This window comes from Meriones unguiculatus, chromosome 4, assembly GCF_030254825.1.
Source record: "Meriones unguiculatus strain TT.TT164.6M chromosome 4, Bangor_MerUng_6.1, whole genome shotgun sequence".
NCBI classification, from domain to species: Eukaryota; Metazoa; Chordata; class Mammalia; order Rodentia; family Muridae; genus Meriones; species Meriones unguiculatus.
This window is the reverse complement of record NC_083352.1, coordinates 88,822,519-88,843,938: the sequence shown is the minus strand read 5'-3', so window position 1 is coordinate 88,843,938 and position 21,420 is coordinate 88,822,519. Positions and strand designations below refer to the sequence as shown.

Below are 21,420 nucleotides of genomic sequence, written 5' to 3'. Positions count from 1 at the left end.
TTAAGGAAACATCCGCTTTTATTTATTCTTGTTTTAGAATTTTTAAAAGCAATTTATTAGGAGGAGGGCATGCACACACCATGGCACATGTGAAGGCCAGAGGACAATTGTGTGAGTTTGTTCTACTGTTGTACCATGTGGGTTCCAGGGACTGAACTCCAGTTGTCAAATCTGGCATCAAGTAACCTTACTCACTGACTAGAGAGGGGAACAGAGTCTAACTTTATAGTCCAGGCAGGACTAGAACTAGGTCTGTTGATCAGGCTGGTTTTGAATTTGTACGAATCCTCCCAGCTCTGCTTCCAAGCTGCTGGCGCTATAGGCATGTTCTACCAAACCAGGCTGTTATATTTTTAGAATAGTCCATGAATTAAAATTAAAATCACTGGAACCACACCTGAAGTGAGCTGCAGACAAGATGGAAGCATCTCCGTGTTGCCTGTACTCCTTGACCAGGAGTACAATTGGGGGCAGTTTTGGGAGCTGGAAAAGCACTTCAAGATGGAGTCATACCCAGACCTGAAGGCCTGAAAGGTCCTGGCCACCAGACTCAACCTGAAGAAGGAACAGGTGAGACTTGGTTCATCCAGCATTCCTTGGAGCAGGAGATCCGCCCTCCCTTTGCCGGGCTGCAGCAATTGGCCCGGGGCCGGCACCTCTTTTTGTGCTTCCCATGAAGGCCACTGCTGCCGTGGAGCAGGAGATCCAGGCTCGCTCCCATCAACCCCTCAGAGTCCTCAACCAGCTGCGAACACAACTGCCAATTCTCGTTGCCCAAGGGGCCACTCCAACACATAGCACAATTGCCCTTTCTAACTCCTGCTGCACCAAACTCACCAAAATGCTGGATGCTTTCCAGAGACTCAGGGTCAATGCTTCAACCCCTGGGTGCTAAGCCAGATGGCACTGGACAGAAATGGCCTGGCTGAATCTGTGACCCAGGCTTCCCATATACCCTGCAGGGCCACAACCCACAGGCTGGGGGCTAAGCTTCCAATTCTTTTAACACCTTCCCATGCCCCAAGAGGTGGCCTGTACCCCAGGTTAGTTATTAACTCAGTACGTAGCAGAGAATGACCCTCCATGTCCCAAGGGCTGATTACAGGCCTGTACATACCACCAGAACAAACATTTCCCCTCGCTTCTTTTCCTTTTGGTTTTGCTTTCTGATACAGGATCTCACTTTACAGCCTCGGCTAGCCAGGAACCTGGAGAGGCCATCCTGTCTCAGCCTCCCTGGTGCTGACATTAACTGGTTTACCCTGCTAGCTTTGTGACCTTTCTATATCATTCAATTTTGTCTACGATTATTCTTGTTTTATTTGATTTTTTTTTTTTTTTTTTTTTTGAGTGGGTGAGATTTACTAGTGCTTCTCAAATTGCTTCTTAGGAACTTGTTTCAGGAGTTAGATCTGGGAGTGGCAGACTGATAAAATAAAACTATTGATAAATAAAATTTATTTACAAGCATTAAAAGCACATGATGAGTCTCTGGTAACATGGTGTTATGATGTGTGTAAGAAGGGCTCTTCCGCACTTAGTCGATGTCACAGAGAGGGAAATGGCTCCTGAGGAACCTGATCTCATCAACAGCCAATCATAAAGTTGGGAGGTGGAAGAAATGAGAAAGTGAGGCCTAACTGGAATAAGCAATACACTGGGAGCCACTTCGGTAAAGACGCAACTTGTTGCCTTGCCTTCCTGTGTCTGGTTCCCAGCCGCTGTGGGTGGGAAGGCCTACCCCACCCTCCTCCCACCCTCCTCCCACCTCACCCTGCCCTCTCTGCTATGGTGTCTTTCCTCCTGTCAAATCAAGGGAGCCAAATGGGTGATGGAAACCTCTGAAACCATGAGCCCAGATACAACTTTCTTCTTTTTGTTTCCTCTCAGGTTTTTGTCACAGTGACCAAAGGCTAACATACTCAGAATTAAAAATAAATAAATTGTGAAGGAGAAAAGGATTAGAACCTAAAATCTTGCAAATTACCTGCACAAGACCAAGATGCTCTCCTTGCTATGTTCACTGGACAGAACCTGGTGTAAGGAAGGCAGGTATTAACAAACTTGGCTGCATTTGTTACACTAAACATAAACTACCTATAAAAACATGGCTGAAGGGAATGGATATATGTGACATGTAAAAATGATGTCTCCCCCACTGGCTTACATTTTTCCCGTTCTCCCTAAGCTTGTGATAAGACATTCTCAATGGCAGGATGGTTACAGGAACACATCCCAGCTGAGCCCTCCTTTCAGATGCAATTAAGACAGTTATCTTGGGGCAGGAACATGGCCTGACTTCACGTCTAGGGAACACAATGACTTACGTGGCTGACTACTAAACGACACCAGATATTTAAACTCTCTCCTCCTCCAACCCTATAGGTTCAGAAGGCAGCATGGCGCAGATCCCTCCATTACATCCAAAGCAAATTCTACTCCCTCAGCCAGGGGGGACTGTTCTCAGGACTCAGGTCCTCTGGGTGTGTGACTCTTATCTAGGTTTCCCAGGGGACGGGCCCATTCCCCTGCATCCGAACTTGCTGAACTGTCCTAGGCAGCACAGTGGAACCCACCTGCCTCTCCCTTCTAGGCCCGAGGGGGTCGTTACGCCCGTCACTTTCCCCTGCCCCACGCCTGAGGTAATTCGTCCCCGGGGGGGCAAAGCCACTCCCGCTCTTCAAACTCTAGGCCCTTGAGGGGGGTCACGGTTTCGGGGCGCAGTCCTCGGGTGGCTGAGGGGGAGGGAACGCGCTCCGCAGGCCGCGCGCCGCCTATTTCCGGCCGTCGCCGCGGGCTGCCCGAGCTGCTGGGCGGGGCTGCAGCCGGGACCCGGCGGCGGCCACGGCGCGGAGCGGGCGGCCGAGCCATGGCGGGCTGCTGCGCCGTGCTCCGGGCCTTCCTGTTCGAGTACGACACGCCGCGCATCGTGCTCATCCGCAGCCGTAAAGTGGGGCTCATGAACCGCGTGGTGCAGCTCCTCATCCTGGCCTACGTCATCGGGTGAGCGAGCCTGGGGAGGGGCCGCGACTGGGGGAACCCAGACTGCCCGGACGGGGCAGCGACCCCTTGCTCACCACCCGGGGCCTGGGGCACCGCCTGGGCCGGCCGGCCGATGTCCTCCTCCCCGAGTCCAAGGGGCGGCGACACGCCCTTCCCTGGCTCCTGCCATCTGGAACCGGCTTGAACGGGACCCTGGGGACACTTGGCTGGACTGTCACCCCACCTTTCCTGCATCTTTACCTGTCACCATGACGCCCCTTGACTTGGTGGAGGGACTGGGCTGGGAGGGCTCTACTCTAAACAGTCTTCTCTCTTCGTTCCCATTTCAAAATCTGCTGACAGAAACCAAGGCTCGTGATTTTCATTTGGTACTTTAAGGATCTGTGGTTTCCGGGGCTTCAAGAACCTCCTTGATAACTCAATACCCTGGAGCTGTCACACTTCCCAAAAGTGTCCTAAAGTCACTTCCTTTGTTTTGTTGGATTGGTTAGGAATAAGTGTACCTACCTTATTCTGATTCTAACCTCTAGTCCCCATTTACTGTTTATATGTACCGTGCCATCACTAGGCATTATTAGATGTTTAATCTTAATTGAATGCACCTGTGAGAATTTAACACACACACACACACACACACACACACACACACAGAAGGTGGGCGTTGCCTTGCCTCCTGGGCCCGCTTTCAAGGTGTTCTAGTGTCAGCAGCTGCTGGTTTGACAGGTGGATCTGCTTTTTTGTTCTTCCTGAAGAGCCTAAAGCATGGATTCCCTAACCTACACGTTACCCTTTGGAACCACTTAGGAATCCTTAGACAATACTGATTGCCAGTTCACAAGCTGACCCCTGTCTCAATTGCACAGAGCTATAAGCAGGGCTTGCCAAACCTTCTGTGCCTGACCATGTTCACCTGAGAAATTTTTGTGTAGCTCCAGGTAGATCAAATAAGTTCACAGGTGGCTGGAGAGATGGCCCAGTTATTAAGAATGCCTAACCTTTAATCCTAGCACTAGAAAGGGGGAGAGGCAGGTGGATATCTGAGTTTGAGGCCAGCCTGGTCTACATCAGGACAGCCACAATTATATAGTGAGATCCTGTCTCAAAATGGAAGGAAGGAAGGAAGGAAGGAAGGAAGGAAGGAAGGAAGGAAGGAAGGAAGGAAGGAAAGGAAAGGAAAAAGGAAAGGAAAGGAAGGAGGAAAGGAAAGGAAAGAGGAAAGGAAAAGGGAAAGGAAAGGAAAAAGGAAGCCTCCTGCTTTGCCTGCTTTGGTGTGAGGCTTGGGATCTCTTCAGGCCGCCTGAAGGAATTCATGAGAGTGCAGGTTTCCCTTCCAACACACGGAAGCAGAAGGCTCTAGGGATGACCTGCTGAAGCTGGGTGCGGCAGTAATCGTTATGTCTGCAATCCCAGTGTTCAGGGGCCTGAAGCAGAAGGACGTTGAGTTTAAAGCTGGTCTGGGCTACATGAGACCCTGTGTCTGAAAAAGTCTTGTGTAGATAAAATGCGTGTTTAGCATGAGGCCTTAGATGCAGTCGCCAGTACCTGAAAGACACCTGGCCCATACCTAGGTTTGGCCTTGGTAAGACTGGAGATGGGCCCTTCAGTGTTGAGACATGCCTCTACCTGACTCCATAACTCGGATTGGAGGTGTCTGGAATCAGCTCTTAGGTAGCTCTGAGCTCTCGGTTTTGCTTTCCTGGGATAACCTGTCCGCCGTTAGCACTCTGTGGTTGTTGTCCTTTGCTTGCTTGTTTTTGTTTTTTAAGAGGGCCTCATGCACCCACTGAATGCTTGGGCTATCTCTAAATTAAAATGCACTCAAGCTAAAAAAATACTCTGGAATTTGAAGATATTTTGGTTATAGTACACCAAAAAAAGTAAAATATCACATCAGTACTTTTTCCCCCGAGGTACCAAAGATCAAACCAAAGGCTTCATGCATTCTAGGCAAGCTTTGTGCTCCTGAGCTATATACTTGTTGTTGTTTAAATGTTGATTTTATTTATTATTGTGTCTGTGTGTGAGTGAGGGTACATGCACGCAATAAGCACATGAGGGGGACAGAAGACAAGTTTTAGAAGTCAGTTCTCTCTTCCACTGTGAGATCCTGTCTCAGAAAAACAAAGTGGAAGCCAGCCACGGGGGTGGCACACTTCCTTAATCCCAGCACTCAGGTGGCAGAGGCAGGTGGATTTCAGGGAGTTCAAGACCAGTCTGATCTACATAGCAAGTTCCAGGCCAGCCAGAGCTAAATGATGAGAGCTCCGTATCAAAACAAAACCCAAGTGGATTTTGGAGTCTTTGGAGGAAAACTACCTGAGGCTGCCCTCTGGCTTACACATGCAAACACACACAAACGTAAATTCCCTGAGCAGAACATGGTGCAGCCTGGGCTCCTAAAGGGGCAGGGGATGATCATAAGTTCAAGGCCAGCCTCTAGCCTGATGTGGAGGCGCAGCCTTTGAACTCAGCAGTTGAGAGGCAAAGACAGGCAGATCTCTGTGAGTTCCAAGCTAGCCTGGACTACAGAGTCAGTTTCAGGATTTCTACACAGAGAAATCCTGTCTCAAAACAAAAACAAAAACAAACGAAGTGATTGCTATGCAAGGCTGACAACTTGAATGGGGCCCGGAGAATCCACAATGGAGAAAATGGACTTCTGTAGGTTGTCCTCTCACTTTTACACATGAGTCCACGCTGACACACACACCATACCCACACACCATCACACAGAGCAACCAACAGCTACATATGGTGGTTCACACCTATGATCCCAGCACTTGGGGGCCTGAGATGGGAATGGGAGAACTTCCACCTCAGAATGTGAGCCTGGCCTGAGCAGCATGGCCTGTACCAGACCAGCCAGGGATACACGGCAAAAGCCAGCCTTAAACAACCAAAGTTGCCTGAAAAACAAGGTTCTCTTGTCTAGAGACAATAGAGGCTTCAGAGGTTTCTGGCTTGAGTTCAGATCCCTCCTCTGCCACTTGCTAGCTATACGACTGACCTTAGGAAAGTGACTCAACCCTTCTTTGTTTCTATTCCTGTCTCTGTAAATTGTAGGTAACAATCATGCTGTGTGCCTCACGAAGCCAGGATTCAGTGACCTCCTGAATGTAAATCAAATGGAAACAGTTGCTTCCCAAAGATCAGTGTTTTGAGGCGTCTTAGACATCCGGTGATAAATACAGCATTCACTGAGCATTTCCTGTGTGTGGATGACTATGCTAGCCAACCACATCATTTATTTCTCACGAAATAACCAGTGGCGCTGCTGTGTCCATTTTGCAGAAGTTCGGCATCTTTTGCAAGTCACATAATCAGAAAATGCCACCCTTCCCCCCACGGCTATCAGAGACTCCCTGTTGTCAGTTTGAGTTTACTGAATGCTATGACCTACTGTATTTTTCAGGTGGGTGTTTGTGTGGGAAAGGGGCTACCAGGAAACGGATTCAGTAGTCAGCTCGGTGACAACCAAAGCCAAAGGGGTGGCTGTGACCAACACTTCAGAGCTCGGATTCCGGATCTGGGATGTGGCGGACTATGTGATCCCAGCTCAGGTATGTCTCGCTGTGACTTCCCCGACCAGGGAGCTCTCTGCTGGCTTTGCACACACACAGTGAGTGGCCAGAGGTCACCACCTTCATGCCCGGGTTGTTATAGCACGGGAAAGCAATGCAGCCAGAGCTGGCTGGGATGTCATTTCTAACAGAGAACCCCCAAGAGCTCTACAGCTTTGTAGTGTGGCTGGCTCCAACCCCACAGCTCTGTCTTCCCCACACCGTCACCTCTCCACACTCTAGAGGGTGAGAAAGCAAAGGTCTTTAGTCTTGGGAAGTCAGGCTGGAGATAGCACCTTCCACATTCACTGTTTGCTTTTCTGTCTTACACCCACAAGGTAAAGCTTGTCACAGGGTATAAAAAAAAACAAAACAAAACAAACCCCCAAACAAAACAGCAGTTAAAGAGCACACGCCCACAGAAGAAGGAAGCGGTCAGATTCCATCAGGAACAGAGCAGAAGCAGTTGCTGCATGGGGCATCCCAGCCACTGTCTGTTAATCCACGCAGATGCTCGTTAACCTTCCGGCCTCTCTGTGGAGCTGGAGGCTTCACACATGCTAGGCAAGCACGCTCCTGCCGAGCCAAGGCTCCAGCCCCAGAGCTGCACGTTAAACGTTGATTCGGCTGCGCGCCACTTGGCCAAACCCTGATTAGCACCACGTGGCTGATGGGTATGGCGGCCAGATTAATGTGAGCTGTACGCACTTGGCTTGGAGCTGGGAGAGAGAAAGCAAGGAGTTGAGATATTCTCTTCAAGAGTGTTAATTAACCTGCCTTCTCAGGAGAAGAGTCTGATAATATGAGGGGGAAGGTCCAGAGAAAAGCCAGAGCTAATGAGACAGAAAAATAAAATGGACTGCCAGGCATGGTGGTGCATGGTTTAACGCCAGCATTCAAAATGCAAGGGCGAGCAGATCTCTGTAAATTTCCAGGCCAGTCTGGTCGACAGAGCGAGTTAAGTGAGTCCCAAGGCATTCAGAGCTACCCAGTGAAACCCTATCTTAAAAAAAACAATAAAAAAAAGGTCAGTTGTAACAAGTGGTTGCACTGGGTGATTCTTTTGGTTTTTACCTGGCTCAGCAGAGTGGTGGTGGCTCCTGAGCTCTGAGACTGTCACACCCACTGCACCTACTGCAGCCAAGGACGGGCACACGCCCTCCCCTGGACCTCACTGGTCCAGCGCAGCTGTGTTCTGTCAAGCAGCTGGGTTGGGACCTAGGGGTTCCCAGGGGCTCTCTCTTCCCGAGCCTCTCCCCGTGGATGGGTCGTAACCTCCACATCCATGTTCATCGCTAGACTAGCGCTTCCCCAAGTGAAAGAGCTAAGCAACAGGAAACAGAAAGCAGCCGACAATGCACTGTGCGAGTCTAACTCGAGGAGGTGCAGAATCGAGACCTCTGTCGGCAACAGATAAGGGGTATCTATCTAGTAAACAGCTGGAAGGGGGGTCCTGGAGAGGCGGCTCAGCAGTCAAGAACACTGGCTGCTCTGCCAGAGGACCCAGGGTCAATTCCCAAAACCCACATGGCAGATCACAACTGTCTGTAACTCCAGTTCCAGGGGATCTGACACCTTCACACAGACATGCATGCAGGCAGAACACCAGTGAACATAAAATAAAACTAAGTAATTTTAAAAAGAAACGTCTGTTGCTGGTTACAGACTCCTGTAGAGTATTTTTTAAGATTTATTTATTTATTTTACATATGAGGGCTCTATCTCCATGTATACCTGCATGCCAGGGGAGGGCATTAGATACTAGTAGAGATGGTTGGAAGCCACCATGTGGGTGCTGGGAATCAAATTCAGGACCTCTGGAAGAACAGACAATGTCCTTAACCACTGAGCCATCTCTCCAGCCCTGTCTCCACAGTATTTTTACATTTGCTTGTTTGTCTTTTAAACAGTCTCGCTATGCTGGCCTGATTAACCTAGAACTTGTTATGTAACCAGATTGTCCTTGAACTCACAGAGACCCTTCTGTCTCTACTTCCTAGGTTCTGGGACTAACAGCATGCTCCCCCACACCCAGCCTTTAGCATGGTTTAAAAAAAAACATTTTATGTCTGTGTGTGCACCTGCATGTGTAACCCGTGCGTGCATTCCCAGCAGACGTCAGAAGGGGGCATCGGGTCCCCTGGAACTGGTGTTGTAGGTAGTTGTGAGCCACCGTGAGGTGCTGGGAACCTAACCCAGGTTATCTGGAAGAGCAGTCAGTGCTCATAACCATGGAGCCACCTCTCCAGTCCATAATTCTTCTGTGTGTGTGTGGAACTGGAACTTGAACCCAGGGCCTCGTGACTGCTAGGCTTAGAATTCTGTCACCAAGCTACATCCCTACATCCCCACACTCTTTAGCTTTGTGTATGTAGAAAACACAACAGTATCTCATTCCTTTTTATGGCCAGATGCTAACTCCATTGCATGGCTAGACCACAGCTGGTTTGCCAGTCGTTGCAGGCCTTTGTCTGTTGTGAAGGTGCTGTTACTAACATTTTTCTGCAACTATCTGTTTCGGGTGCTCTTTTAAGTTCTAGTTTTATCAGAGGGTGGGGTGAACAATGGACCATAGATCAGTTGGGGTTTTTTTGTTTTGTTTTGTTTTTGTTTTTGTTTTAAATTGTGTTCTCCAAAAAAATATTTTTAATTTTCGTGTTTTGCCTGGTAGGCCAGAAGAGGGCATCAGATCCCTGGAACTGGAATTATAGATGGTTGTGAGCCCTCTGGTGTCGGTGATGGGAACTGAACAGAGCAGCCAGTGTTCTTAACCTCCGAGACAGCCCTCCATCGGCTTAAATATATATAAAATATTATATATTATGTATTATAGATATAAATTATATATAGATTTAATTATATTCCTACAGAAATTTCTAGACAGATTTAATGGTGCACACCTATAATCCCAATCCTTGAAAAGGTGGAGTTAGGAGGATCACGAATTCAAGGGCAGTGTGGACCATATACAGTCCATGGCCACCCTGAGCTCCATGAGACCCTGTCTCAGCCATCCCTCCCACACATACAAAAGGGAATCTTTCTTTCTTCCTTCCTTCCTTCCTTCCTTTCTTTCTTTCTCTTTCTTTTTTCTTTCTTTCTCTTTCTTTCTTTCTTTCTTTCTTTCCTTTTCTTTCTTTCTTCTCCTGACTTCTAGTTTTCTTCTTAAATACTCAAATGCTTTCTTTTTTAGATATATTTTATGTGTATGAATGTTTTGCCATACATATATGTCTGCACAGCTCTTTTGTGCCTGGTGCCTGTGGAGGCTGGGAAAAGGGTATCAGGTCTGTCTAGAACTAGAGTCATTGACAGTTGTGAGCTGCCATGTGGGTGCTGGGAATCCAACCCAGCTCCACTGAAGAACGGCGAGCGCTGAGCCATCTCTCCAGCCCCATCTGGCTTTCTGAGGGTGACTCAACAGGGTTCTCTCCTCTCCACAGGAGGAGAACTCCCTCTTCATCATGACCAACATGATCATCACCGTGAACCAGACGCAGAGCACCTGTCCAGAGGTGGGTGGCTCTTTGGAAAAGCCCTTCAGGTTTCACACCCACATCTACTCCTGGAAAACTGCATAGGGCTAGGCCTCATGGGACCTGTTTTCATTCATTCCTTTTCCAGGTCCCCGATAAGACCACCATTTGTAATTCAGACTCCAACTGCACCGTTGGCTCCACAGGCACCCACAGCAATGGTAGGAGTGAGTGACTTGCGCAGCTGGGACATCTCAGCAGACGCTGGACCTGGGGAAGGCGGCATCCGATGGCATCACACTTCCTGTGGCACATCTGTGATAGAGAAATTGCAAAAATAAAAACCTACCCCCTCCCCGTACCCCCAACCTAGGACACAGCTCCGTGGTAGGGCACAGGCTTAGATGAGCCCTGGGTTCAGTTCTACCTCAGCAACAGAGAAGACCTCAGCCCCGCCATCACACCCTCGCCCACCGCCATGCCATGTGAACCCAGGGGAGGGCAGACAGCCCCGATGGTGCCCCTCTCTGTGACTTGTTATCGCTTTGGCAGATATGTGGCCAGCCCTGAGGCAGCTTCCTTGTTCTACTTCCGTTTTCTAGACACCATCTAAATCCTATCATCTGCTAAAGATTGGCTACCCACGATCCTCAGGTCTCTTACTGCACTGCACAAAGGTAAACGGTCTGGACCTATGCTCCTCCGTCTCTCCTCTCTTCACAGGAGTTGGGACTGGAAAGTGTGTTCCGTTCAATGAGTCTGTGAAGACCTGTGAGGTGGCAGCATGGTGCCCAGTGGAGGACGACACCGGTGTGCCAACGTGAGTCCTACCCAAGGTTCCCTAACCTTGGTTTTCAGGGAGGGAAGGAGGGAGGTGACACAGAGGGTGAGGTGAGCTTGAGTGCTGGGATTGTTTTTGTGCACTCTGGGCCTGTGGTGGGGCCATTCTACCCTGAGAGTGGCTGTCACCACAGAGCAGGGAGACCACAGGGTTTGTCACGTGATACAGGAGCAGCGACTCCTGTGTGCTGGAGCACTGTCAGCTGCAAGTAACCAACAGGAAACAGTTCTCGGGTTTTTGTTTGTTTGTTTGTTTGCTTTTAATCTACACAGGGTTTCTCTGTGTAGCCCTGGCTGTCCTGGACTCACTCTGTACACCAGGCTGGCCTCAAACTCACAGATATCCTCCTGAGTGCTGGGATTAAAGGTGTATGGCACCATTGCCTCATGGTCTTGTATTTTTTTTTTAAGAACCTCATTATGTAACTTGAGATGGCCTTGATTTTTAACAAAATAATAATTTTAATTATATTTATTTGTGTGTGTGTATGTGTACCTATGTACATGAAGGTTGGAAAATAACTTGTGAGTCAGCTCTTTCCTTCCTTCTACCATTGGGGACCCAGGAATGGAACTCAAATCCTCAGGCATCGCAGCAAGGACTGGAATTACCGGCACGCGCTATCACACGTGGCTTTGGCACCGAGCACAGCTACACCCACCCCAACACACACAAGCAGCACATTTTATGTCCCCACTAACAAAAACCCTCTGAGCGAGTCTACGTCCGGGGCTCCCAGAGGACCAGGCTCCTTTTGCCTCTGCCTTCGTCAGGTCAGCTTCGGTTGCAGCCCTGGGCTTCTCTCCTGTCCTGGTTGTACAGTTTGGACTTCTCCATCACTGTGCAGTCTTGTCACACTCCTCAACCCACAACCATAGCTGGGGAAGGACCTTCGTGTCTCAGCTTGGACATAGGTGACAAATCTGCCTCCGAGGCTAGGTCTGCCATCAGTCCCACCCAAAAAGTACAGGCTGAGATTAGGGGGAGGCTAGCTTCTGAAGGAAGCTGGGGCTTCTGTTACCCAGGGGTGGGGAAATCATAAATGTCTGCAAAGGCAAGGTCACAAACCACACAAGGTTCAGGGCCCTGGACACCGTCTTCCCACTCCCTTCTGTGCTTTGCATGGGTGCAGTCAGAGCTGTGCACAGAGAACTGCATCTTGGGTTTCTGTGGCATTCAGACCTATGTGAGACCTGAGGAGCAGAAAGCCAGAGCAGCTCAGCCCATGTGTGCTGTCATTTGGGGAACCTTGGTGGCTGTTGAGGGCAGCCGCTGAGGCAAAGGGGAAGATGCCAGAAGGAGAGGAGCCTGGGGTCTGGGTGCTGGAAGGACCTGAGTCTCTAGCACTGGGGCCACCTGCTGCCCGCAGTGGTTGGGGTTTTTGAAATGCTGGGTCTAAAGTAATGTGCACTGTTGATATGACACACCAGGACCAAGACAAAATACACAAGATCTGATTACTATTTTATGTTGGCCACATAGCCAAGTCACAGTATATGTTGGGATAGCATATGCTGATTGTCACTTGCTTTTTACACTTAAAATTTCTTAAAGACACTGGTTGTGATGGTGCATGCCTTTAATCCCAGCACTTGGGAGGCAGAGGCAAGAAGGATCTCTGAGTTTGAAGCCAGCCTGGTCTATGCAGTGCATTCCAGGACAGTCAGGGTTGTGTAGAGAGCCTTGCCTCAAAAACGCCAATTAAGTAATTATAATTAATTAATTAATTGATTGATTGATTGTATTTCTTAAAGATTCTTTTAAAAAAAAATACATGTGTGTATGCGTATCAGGTGCCTGTGGTGCTCAGAGCTGAAGTTACAAGCAGTTGTGATTCCCTGACCTAAGGTGAAAGAGCCTTTAACTGTCGAGCCATCTCTCTCAACTTAAAAAAACAAAAAACAAACAAACAAAAACTTCTCAGGCTGGTAGTAGAGTTGCATGCCTTTAATCCCAGCACTCAAAAGGCAGAGGCAGGCAGATCTCGGTGAATTTGAGGCCAGCCTGGTCTACAGAGTGAGTTCCAGGACAGCCAGGGCTATACAGAGAAACCCTGTCTCAAAAACCAAAACCAAGAACAAGAAAAACAACAAAAGAAACCACAGTGTGGCCGAAGTTGTACAGGACAGTGCACTTCTATAGACAGCACTGTTTCAGGTTGAGCCGGCGGAGCAGCTGGTCCAAGAAATACCGCTGGGTCACACAGTGAGAAAGATAGCCCCGAAGCTGGGGGACAGGGAGGATGAGGAGGACGCCCCAGCAGATAAAGCCCAGGACCTGCTCTACTCTGAGAACTCACAGGAAAACGTGCATGTGGCACATGCTTGGAATCCTGGTGCTGTGGAGGTGTGCGCAGGGGTCCCTGGGCTCACCGGCCAGCTAGCCTGGTCTAACTGTGAGCTCCAGGCCAATGAGAGGCCTTGTCTCAGAGGTGGGCCGGGTTCATGAGGAAGACACTGAAAGTTGTGCTTCAGCCTCCAGCTGTGCATATGGACATAACACCAAAAAGATTTCCATTCTTCTTCTTTTTTTTTTTTTTTTTCTTTTCTTTTCAAGACAGGGCTTCTCTATGTAGCCTTGGCTGTCCTGGACTCGCTTTGCAGACCAGGCTGGCCTCCAACTCACAGAGATCCATCTGACTCTGCCTCCCACATGCTAGGCATCACTGCGCCCGGCTGAGATTTCCATTCTTACTCAGTCTCTCCCTTTATCAAGGAGGAAACTCTGACTTGTGGTATCTTGGTTATCACTTGCTGATTTGTATTTCTTACTAAGAATAAGCCCCATCCTGAGCAGATGATAATACTAACTACAAGTTTCAATAGCACTGTTTGGGGAGTAAATTGGGAGCAACTCAAGTTTTTATGAATGTGTACAAATTGTGGTATGCCCATACAATGGAATCTTATTCTGCTCTTAAAAAGAATGAGGCCCAGCTAAGAACTTGTTTTGAATTAGTGACGCTGCAGGCGCAGTCTCCCAAGTGCTAGGGTAACAGGTATGAGCCATAATACTTCACTAAATGGACTCATTTTATAATGGCTACTTTTATGTTATTTGAATTTTGCTTCATTTTTTTCAAAAGTAGAAACTGATTCTGAAGAAAAGTATTGTCTATGGGGTACACAGGTATTGGGATATGATACAGAAAATGACAAAAATGCAAAACCCTTGTTATAACCCCCTCCTTCTTGATAAGGAACAGGGACTTTGAGGCCGAAGGAGCTCCAGGCCTTTACTTAGCATCAGTGGTGTCAGGCTCAGCTCCCCTCAGATGACCCGAGGTGGCTTTGCTGCTGAGGCAGGGCTGCGGTGAGCGGTTCCATTTATAACTTCAAAGTTCCTGTCTGCCTCAGGGGAGGCCTCCTCTACAGAAGCGTCAGACACACATTTCTGGATTCTCACTAAGAAAATTCCACCCAGGAAATGAGTCCCCTTGGGGACAGACTTCTACGGCCAGCCAGAAGCTGCTGTGGTACCTTCCAGAGCCCTCTGACAATATGGTTTCCCTCTCAGCAAGGCCAGGGTGTACCTGCTGGTGAACCCCCCTAGGCTCTGACTTACAAAACCAGATGTAGGGAGCATCCACAGCCCATGAACACCCTAAAGGGTGAGCATGAGGCCAGCAGCTGCCAAGAAGTCATGGTGGCCACAGCCAGCATCCTGTGCAGCACATGCTTCGGGCAGGAAGTCCCACCTCTTCAGAGGAAGGCTCTAGAAGGCCTGGTGACCTAGAGTTACACTAAAGAAGAGAAGATGCCAGATGCGCCCCTTCTCCAGAGTGCCGACTGTCGGGAAGGTCGCACAGGCGTGTGCACGTCCTTAATGACCATTGCAACTCTTTTCCAGGCCAGCTCTGTTAAAGGCTGCCGAAAACTTCACCCTGCTGGTAAAGAACAACATCTGGTACCCCAAGTTTAATTTCAGCAAGTAAGTGGGCATGTGCACTCCCAGCCTCTCTAAAGGACTTCCGGCTCTCCCTGTGGTCCCCCTTGCTCAGACTTCCTGCTTCCTCCCCGACTCCAGGAGGAACATCCTCCCCAACATCACCACCTCCTACCTCAAATCCTGCATTTACGACGCTCACACGGACCCTTTCTGCCCCATATTCCGCCTTGGCAAAATCGTGGCGGATGCGGGGCACAGCTTCCAGGATATGGCAGTTGAGGTGCGTGCTGGCATGGCTCTTCTCGTCCTTCCTTGGCCCCAGTGTGGACCTGAGTTCTGAAAGCCTGGCTGCCTCTCCTGCTTTCCCCACAGGGAGGCATCATGGGCATCCAGGTGAAATGGGACTGCAACCTTGACAGAGCTGCCTCCCTCTGCCTGCCCAGATATTCCTTCCGGCGTCTCGACACCCGGGACCTGGAGCACAATGTGTCTCCCGGCTACAATTTCAGGTGTGTGAGCCTGGGCCCCAGCACTCACGAGTCAGGAGGGCGATGGTGGATATCTGTGGGGTTGTTCATGCCCCTCCCGTTCCCAACCACCAGGACGGGCTGTGCATCACCAGTTCAGCGCAGGACGGCCAAAAGCCTGGCAGAATTCTCCCAGCAGAGCCTTGCTCCCGTGATAGCCAAGCCCTTTCATGGTACAAGAAAAGTGCTCAACAGCTAAGAGCGCTGGCTGCTCTTGCAGAGAACCAGGGTTTGGTTCCCAGCAGCCACATGGCAACTCACAACTGTCTGTAACTCCTGATCCAGGGCATCCAATGCCGCCTTCTGGCTTCCTTGGGCACTGTGTGTACATGGTGCACTTAATGGAGGCAAAATGCTCGTACACATAAAAATATACGTATAGAAAATCCTTTTTTCCCCTAACGTGTTGAGGATTGCCGGGTAGATGAGAGAAAAGCAGACAGCTTAGCTTCCAAGGGTCATTCTTTTCCACATTCCCCCCTTCGCTGTGAGGAACAGATGAGCTTACTATGGCTTCTGTTCAAAGCGAATGGGCTCCGGCCTAGAAATTGCCTTTCTAGTGGAGTTGGCCCCAGCATGCAGAGGATATGGGTAGAAGACTCAAGAGAGGCCTGTGCTCAGGCCAGGCGTGGTGATACACATCTACAACCCCAGAGCCTGGGAGACGGAATCAGGAAGGGCATGTGTAAAGCCTGAACGCATGGCGAGACCCCATCTCGGCGCCGTACAAAGGGCTGCCCTCAGACTGGCATGTGGAAAATGCTGGCACAGCAGTTCCCCTGGGCTCTGGTAACCACTAAAACCGAACAGCTCGACACAACAGAACTTTATTCTTTGATAGTTCTGAACCCAGGAGCCTAAAATCAGGGTGTCCGCAGGGCTGTGCTGTTGCAGGCTCCGTGGTCGGATCCTTCCTTGCCATTAAGCATTTGGTGGCCTGTCCGTGTGTCACCACCTCTGTGGTCACATGGCTTTCTTCCCTCTTCATATCTTCTCTGTGTAGCTGGGAATCATCTTGAACGCCTGATCCCTCTGCCGTCACCCCACATGCTGGGATTAGAGGTGTGAACTACCACACCCAGCTTCTCTTTTCTTTTTTTGGACAGGCTGGGAATTTGCTATGTAGACCAGGCTGGCCTCAAACTCCAGAAATAGGACTGCATTATCTGCCTGAGTGCTGGGTGAAAGGCGTCTCTCTTCCTGGCCCAGTCCCTCTTCTTCAACTTGATCATTAGATTTAGGATGAACCTTAATCTAGTATGACCTCTACAAAATAAGGTCATCTTTGCAGGCCACATGAGCTTGAGAAGGGGACACTATTAAATCCAGGACACCTGGGAATCTAATGAGAGGGCTGGGAACACCTTTGTCATTTTCTTAAAGCAGCAAAATCCTGCCTGCCATCAAAGTGCATTTGCTAGGCTGGTCTTAGTTGCCCTTGGCTCCCTCTAGTGGTAGCTTGTGGTATCAAATTTGTGTGGGGGTTTTAAGAAAGAAGACAGGAGTTTCTGAGGCTAGGGCCGGTATTTGAACTCTCCCTTGGGGGTCAGGTCTGTATCCTCATATCCCTATTGCTGCAGGGTCCTCCCTGGGACCGCCGTGGAGTCCTCAAGCTTGGTTTGGAATCCTAGAGCTGAGAAGTTTGATGTGTCCCAGAGGACACCCAGCCCCTGGCCTCTGCCTGTACCAGTCTCATCTGAGGGTCCCAAGCCTGGACCACATAGATCCCAGGTGTTAGGCTAAGATCCTGGGAGAGTGCCAAGGGTGGGCTGACAGAACTGCGGTAAAGGCGAGGTTTTTTTCTGGAGCTGCTGAGAATCTAAAACTGGCTGGTTGGGTATTTAAGACGGACCGATTGCCCTTCAGTTCCTGGAGTGCTGCAATCAGTCTTTCCTAGCTTGCATTCTGTAGTCTGCTGGGTAAGCTGTGTAGCTGCATTTCCGCTCGGTTGTGTATCTCGACCCAGCCATTTAAAGGACAAAAGCAGATGGCAGGCAGAACCACTGAGGCGTGGTGTGTCCCACCTGGAGCCAAGATCCTGGGCTGAGACGAGTGCTGGGTTGGCTTTGTCCCTGTCCTTCAGTGCAGTCCCCGGCTGACAAGTCCTCTGTTAGTAACCAGGGTGCCCTGGAGAGAGGCAGGTGTCTCTGCCGCATCAGGAAGGCCATCCGGAGCAAGAGGGTTCTGCCATCCTGTGGAAGGTGGTGACAGGAGTCATTCTGTCCCTCCAGGAGGGGTCCTGGTTCCTCCTATCACATGCCTCAAGCCAACTGGGAGGCTGACCTGGGGTGCTTGGTGTCCACGAAGCAGCTCCTGGGCTAAGACCAGCTCTGCCCAGGCACTCAGGTCCGCTCTAACAGGCTCCTCTTAGGACCCAAGGTCCGCATGTATTCTCTAACCCACCCTCTTTTCCTCTAGGTTTGCTAAGTACTTCAGAGACCTTGCTGGCAGAGAGCAGCGCACGCTCATCAAGGCGTACGGCATCCGCTTTGACATCATTGTGTTTGGAAAGGTCGGCCTCCTTTGAACCCCTGTGGGTCAGGCAGCCTCCCTCCCATTGCCCTGTTTTCTGGGGTCACCCTATCAAAACACTTTGGCTCCCTTCCTACCTAATGCAGGCTGGAAAGTTTGACATCATCCCTACCATGATCAACGTTGGCTCTGGCTTGGCGCTGCTGGGGGTGGTGAGTGGCCCGAGTTGTTGTTCTCTCCTCATCCAGACTGGACCTTCCTCAGGGATCAGCTGCACAGTGAGCCGTCCTTCCCCTAAACATCAGACTTGTCTCTAGACTGGATGCCTCCAGGGGAAGGGGAAAGGATCCCTAGCCATCCCACCTCGGAGACCACACCCCTTGGCCAGAGGCTGGTCTGATCCAGAGAAGTGGAGATGGCCTTTCCTCCTCAGTAGATTAGGTTTCAAGGGAAGGGGTCTCCCAGAGCAACAGCTAAGCGCATCCTGGTTCATTCTGTGCCAAATTAGGCGACGGTGCTCTGTGACGTCATAGTCCTCTACTGCATGAAGAAAAGATATTACTACCGGGACAAGAAATACAAGTATGTGGAAGACTACGAGCAGGTAGGCACCTGCACCCCCGGCAGGCAAGAGCTGTGAGCTCCTTGTCCTTGTCTCCTGTCTCACTGGAGCACACCAAGCAAGGCCGGCACCTGTCAACTGCTCACGCAGGCAGTTACACCTGTGGCTGCGTTTGTTTCCTTTCTACCTCAAAACCCAGCTGTATTTTAAAGATTATTTATGTATGCGAGTGCTCTATCTGCATGTACACCTGCACACCAGAAGAGGGCACCAGATCACAGTATAGATGGTTGTGAGCCACCAGGTGGTTGCCGGGAATTGAACTCAGGACCTCTGGACAGTGCTCTTAACCTCCGAGCCATCTCTCCAGCCCCTTCAGCTGCATTTTAATTAGTCAAAGCTTGTTTTTGATAATGGATAGAAGGGCAGCATCTACGTGCACGTGTCCTTACATTCGTCTTTTGGAATGAGAGTTATGTTCTGTGAGACCATCCAGAACCAATGTGAGGCCTCTCTGTCGTTAAGGTCCTTCCAGAAGCCTGCAGGAAAAGCCCCAAACTCCTGCCTGTCCGAAGTGGTTGGGTGACTCGTGGTGGCAGCACACCAGGTAGTTACCTGCTCGCCCTCCTTTGCAGGGTCTCTCTGGTGAGGTGGACCAGTGATGCCTAACCCTACGCGTCAAGCCCACACAGCCCTCAGCGAAGCAGTGACATGGGAGAAATGGCTGCTCCGTCCCTCTAGAAAGTTCCAGTCTCTGCTCCACGATTACTCAGGGTTGCCCAGCAGGTCTTGATTGTTCTGTCGTTTTTGAGCCTGGGTCTTGCTCCGCAGCTCCGACAGGCTCCAGATTCAAGATCCTCCTGCTTCAGCCTCCGGGAGTGCTGGAATTGTACATCACTGCACTCATCTCCCGTGGGGATTCCGGCATTGTTACCTTGTACGTTACAGTTCCACTGTGCACAGCTCAGGCTGGCCTCAGACTCCAGACACTCCTCCAGCCTACACAGCCGCTAGATCTCGCTTTATGTGGGGTTCCTTTGCTCACTACACAGTGGACTCCTGGCACTCCTGTTGGTTGGGGCACCTGTTGTTTGTACAGTGTGAGCACACTGGGGCAGGAGATAGACAGTCGGAGAGCGGACACTGCTGTGGCTGATGGGATTGTCGTCTTCTCCAGGGCTGCCAGGGATGGCTTCCCCAGGAAGTTCCAGTCTCTAGAGCCTCTGCGGCACAGCAGCTCTGTCCAAGCACTTTATAAGGAAGGAGGTTCTCCCAGGTGCCCTCAGCAGGCCTGGGACACTGTCCCTCTTCCCTGTGACCAGAAACTTTGTCCTTGTAACAGAGGCAGGGTTAGCATTTCCTTTCAGAAGGGCTATATTGAAATGACCAAGGACCAAACATTAAAAGAAATGATTTTTTTTTTTAAAAATCCATGTCTGTGCTGTCTCTTAGCATTCGAACCAAAGCTCTCCTTCGTCATGAAAGTGGTCAACATCCAAATGAAGCCACCAAACAAGAAGGGGTCAGGCTGAGGTAGGAGGTCCTTGTGGGGATGTCTGCCTGATACAGTGAGGGTCACTTCCGGGAGCAGCTGGGGTTCCTGACCAGGAACTGTGCTGCACAACAGCAAGAACGTGCGTCTCCTTTTACTGTCAGTCTGCCCTGGCCCTCGGCTGTGCCCTCACATGCCACTCTGTCCCGCCCTGTCCCACAAAGCACACACCTCCTGCCCTACCCCCCCCATCTCTGAATAGACTCTTGCATCTTGTGCATCATCTGGCGATGCTCTGCCACTGACCCTCAGCCCCGGGCTTTGCTTTCGGAACACCAGGATTTTTTCCCTATTAGGACCGTCTGCAAGCCTAAGAACTGTGATGGTTATTAGGCTGTACTCTCATGGAATGTGCATTTTCCTATAGCTTATATTTCCATATAATGTAGCTACTATTTATTCTTACAGTAACTGCCATTCTATAGGTAACACAATTTCAGGGGTGGGGCTGACCATCTCCCACGCCATTAGTTTCTCCAACTCACACCTTGAAGCAGGAGCAGCTACATTTATCTTGCCACAGTGTGAGTGTGCATGGAGCTGTTTCCAGCCTGCAGCTTCACAGCGCCACACTGGCTTAATTCTGTATGGTGAAACACAGCTTGGCCCTCCCCTTTGCCATTAATCAATTCATTTCCAAGTACTTAGGGGTATGATAGGTCAGGGGCATTCTATTTCTTCTGAATAAATGATCAATCCAGGCTTTTCTTGCTTTGTGATAGGTGGTAGGGTAGTAGGCAAAATTTATTAGACAGTTTTAACAAAACTGATTTGTGAGGCTTTTTTATTGTTTTGTTTTTTTGAGACAGGGTTTCTCCACATAGCCTTGGCTGTCCTGGAATTTGCTATGTCGATCAGGCTGGCCTTGAACTCAGAGTGCTGGGATTAAGGCATGTGCTGCACTGTCACTAGCACCTGGCTATTTTTCATTTTCTTCTGTTTTGTTTTTAAGTGCTCACGTGGGGCTGGAGATGACTGTGGTTAAGAGCCCCTGCTGCTCTTTTTCAGTTTCCAGCACCACATCAGGAGCGTCACAACTGACTGTCACTCCAGTGCTAGGAGGTCTGACACCTGCCTCTCCCCTTCACAGGCAATCATATGATATGTGCACACACAGAGAGACACACACATGCACACAGAAATGATTCTTCAGGTGCTGCCTAAACACTGATCAAATGGAACTGGGAGTTTTAGGAATGCTCATCCGGTTAGAGTATGTCCCCCTACCTCCAAATCCACATTTTGGAAACTGGATCTCTGATGTGACAGGATGAGGAGACAGGGTCTCTTGGAGGGGACTGAGCCACAAGCACTCTTCCTTCATGAGTGGAACTAAATGTCTTATCAAACCGGCTTAACAGAGGGATCCAGGCCTCCATGCTCCTTCCACATGCTGGACATCATCCTGGAGGTGTCCTCACTACACCCAGCATCTGGGAACAGTGATCGTGGACTTCCCGGCCTCCAGACGTTTGGGGAATTTCTACTCTTTGCAGTTCTGGGCACTCTGTTTCAGTGACACACAGACCGGGACATGCT

The 21,420-nt window shown here is 49.9% G+C and overlaps 1 protein-coding gene and 1 long non-coding RNA gene across 5 annotated transcripts; one reads left to right on the top strand and one right to left on the bottom strand.

Annotated features, from left to right (window-relative positions):
* On the bottom strand, positions 1–3,402 carry LOC132653695 (uncharacterized). 2 transcript variants are annotated; one of them, XR_009591492.1, is made up of 3 exons: positions 3,244–3,402; positions 1,988–2,034; positions 1–555 (listed from the first exon to the last, which is right to left on the bottom strand). It is a non-coding gene; the product is annotated as an uncharacterized LOC132653695 (long non-coding RNA). The 2 variants fall into 2 exon arrangements; XR_009591493.1 differs by lacking the exon at positions 3,244–3,402 and adding an exon at positions 2,577–2,774.
* Positions 2,803–19,758, top strand: P2rx4 (purinergic receptor P2X 4). Of its 3 annotated transcripts, none has more exons than XM_060382408.1 (12): positions 2,803–3,003; positions 6,416–6,563; positions 10,007–10,078; positions 10,188–10,260; positions 10,763–10,859; positions 14,730–14,810; positions 14,907–15,048; positions 15,141–15,277; positions 17,714–17,807; positions 17,914–18,045; positions 18,276–18,371; positions 18,965–19,758. In XM_060382408.1, exons 1-12 carry the CDS (start codon positions 2,870–2,872, stop codon positions 18,989–18,991), a joined length of 1,233 nt encoding a protein of 410 aa, XP_060238391.1. In that variant the 5' UTR covers positions 2,803–2,869; the 3' UTR covers positions 18,992–19,758. The 3 variants fall into 3 exon arrangements, with proteins under 3 accessions (XP_060238391.1, XP_060238392.1, XP_021487024.1); XM_021631349.2 differs by having other exon boundaries at positions 2,805–3,003; positions 17,914–17,979; XM_060382409.1 differs by lacking the exons at positions 17,714–17,807; positions 17,914–18,045; positions 18,276–18,371; positions 18,965–19,758 and adding an exon at positions 15,371–15,642.
* Positions 19,759–21,420: the final 1,662 nt, after the last annotated feature.